This window comes from Carlito syrichta, unplaced genomic scaffold, assembly GCF_000164805.1.
Source record: "Carlito syrichta isolate Samal-C Ts95f unplaced genomic scaffold, Tarsius_syrichta-2.0.1 Scaffold303678, whole genome shotgun sequence".
Taxonomy (NCBI): Eukaryota; Metazoa; Chordata; class Mammalia; order Primates; family Tarsiidae; genus Carlito; species Carlito syrichta.
Genome location: NW_007247774.1, coordinates 231,191 through 233,292, shown reverse-complemented (window position 1 = coordinate 233,292; position 2,102 = coordinate 231,191). Strand labels below are relative to the sequence as shown.

The 2,102-nt window shown below is 49.9% G+C and overlaps 1 protein-coding gene across 1 annotated transcript in view; it reads right to left on the bottom strand.

The window, feature by feature from the left end:
- SNRNP200 (small nuclear ribonucleoprotein U5 subunit 200) overlaps positions 1–1,382 on the bottom strand; it is a 35,667-nt gene extending 34,285 nt beyond the window's left edge. Inside the window, exons 1-2 of the mRNA XM_008059030.1 lie at positions 1,219–1,382; positions 524–687 (exon numbers count right to left, since the gene is read on the bottom strand). Coding sequence (XP_008057221.1) covers positions 524–687; positions 1,219–1,263 — 209 coding nt within the window. The 5' untranslated portion in view covers positions 1,264–1,382. The remainder of the gene's footprint in view (positions 1–523; positions 688–1,218) is intronic.
- Positions 1,383–2,102: the final 720 nt, after the last annotated feature.

The following is a 2,102-nucleotide window of genomic DNA, read 5'->3' as shown; positions in this document are numbered from 1 at the left end:
CCCGCCGGCTCAGGCAATCCACTCACCTCAGCCTCTCAAAGCACTGGGATTACAGGCTGAGCCACCGAGCCCAGCTATTTAAGCTTTGAAATATATCCCCTAAGAAGAAAAAAGAAAGGAAATACAAAAACTATCTGTCTTATACTATGGATGCTTAAATTAGTTTATAACAATAAAGAAAGTAGGAAGTGGGCAACAGTGAAAAAAAGAAGTAGGGGTTGGGAAGTTAGTAATGGAAAACAAAACTAAACTAAACTAATTTCTAAAATATGGGAATAGCAAGGATCTTGAGAATATTCTGAGGAAAATTACGATCTATCTATGGACCAAAACACATTAGAAAAAGGTACCAATAAGCTACGTTCCACTTTAGGTGTACTTGTTAAGTCCAAAGAATCTCTAAGTTCTCGTGTTGCTTAAGTTGTTTTAATCCCACTGATGTCTGATCTTGCTGCAAGCATTTTAACAAAAAAGCTGCTCAAATTGGATCTGAAGATAAAAACAGTACCCCCTTGGTACTCACTTGGCTCTTCTTTCCTCCTGCATCTGTGGTTTGGTCCGTTGAGCTTTGTCTCCCATACGTGTGCCCTCCAGTTTTCCAACCAAGGACAGCACCTCTCCTGTGGGTTCATCTCGGCGGGTTCGGTCAATGAGAGAGCGGTCAGCTTGGAGCACAAGATTTGAATTCTGAAAAGATCACAACATTACTGAAGCTCTAACACAAGTCGAGTCAATTCCGAAATCACAGTGACACCAGCTGACAGAAGAATTGTAGCAACTAAATGCAAATCACTAATACTTTCCTTAAGAAAAAACAGCACAGTACAGCGCTGCACATGAGCAGAGTGCTGCACGTGAGCATAGGGCTGAATAAGTCCTTTGGCCTGTGAAACCAGTTGAACAATACTTACCCCTAACAGTGCCAATAATAACCCAAACCTTGGAAAAGTGCTGAGCAGGCTTGGGGTGACATGTGGAAAGAGGCGAGGTTGGTACTGAAAGGACTGGAAACCTTTCCAGAGAGTCCTTAACACGTCCCGCCTGCCTCAGACCCTAGTGGGGTTATTCACGCCATTGTGTAACCGCCCCCCTCGCCCCGATCCGATTTCCCCGCTATTTTCGCGGCTCTCCTGGAGGCCTTCAGACTGAAACTCCCTCAGCCTCCTCCCCTCCAGGGAACTCCCCTAGCTCGGAGTCCTCCCCCGAGCCCAAACGCACCGCCTTGTACTCGTACTGCAAGCTACGGGCGGTTACGTCCGCCATGGCGGCGGTTGCTCCGGGACTTCAGAGCTTCACGCCTCCTCACTGCAAGCTCCGAACAGCGGCAGACGTCCTCTCCCGCCGAGTCGGAACGACGCAGCAGAGACGCACTGGAAGGAGAACTGAGACCAGCTCCCTTCCGCTTCCGGGTCGCACGCCGGATGTGAGAGGCGGAGCGTATCTCCGGCTCCGCCCGCCGCTTGCCCACAGCCGTCTAAGCGGAGTGGGCGGAGCTGGCGTATCCGGTTCCTGACATATCCTGGGAACTCATACATCAAACGTAGTGAAACGTACGCCTGCTTGGTCTCTGTCCTGTCCCAACCTCTTTTCTACCCGCTTTTTCATTGACTTTGGCAACAGTTTTATTAGGTAGGCATACAAGGAGGGGCCGATTAGCCCCATTTCCAGGTGAGGTCGCGGAAGCACCAAACGAGCAAGTTAACTTGTGTATGTGTGTGTTTTAATGACTTTTGGGTCCTTTGGGTTTCTTTTCTGTATTGATCAGTTGAAAGAAAGCTCCTGCCCCTCCTAAATCCATGCCCCCAAGACCCTCGTTCTCCCAGTTGCATGAACAGGGCTGGGACCCCCATTTACTCCTAGTTGTCTGTCACATTACATGGCAGGACCCTCTCCACGGCCCAAGGAACATTGGTGAAGGCACTGCCCTCCTAGCAGGGCCCAATCCTGGAAGACAGTGACTTAATTCCTTCCCCTCCCTTTTGGTCCCTGCACACGGTGAAACAAGGTCGTGAAAAGGGAGGACTCCAGTGGTGTCGCCATTATTCCCGCCTTCTGCCTCTGCTCTTCCGCTGAGCTTGCAGCAGTACCATGTGGGGACAGGG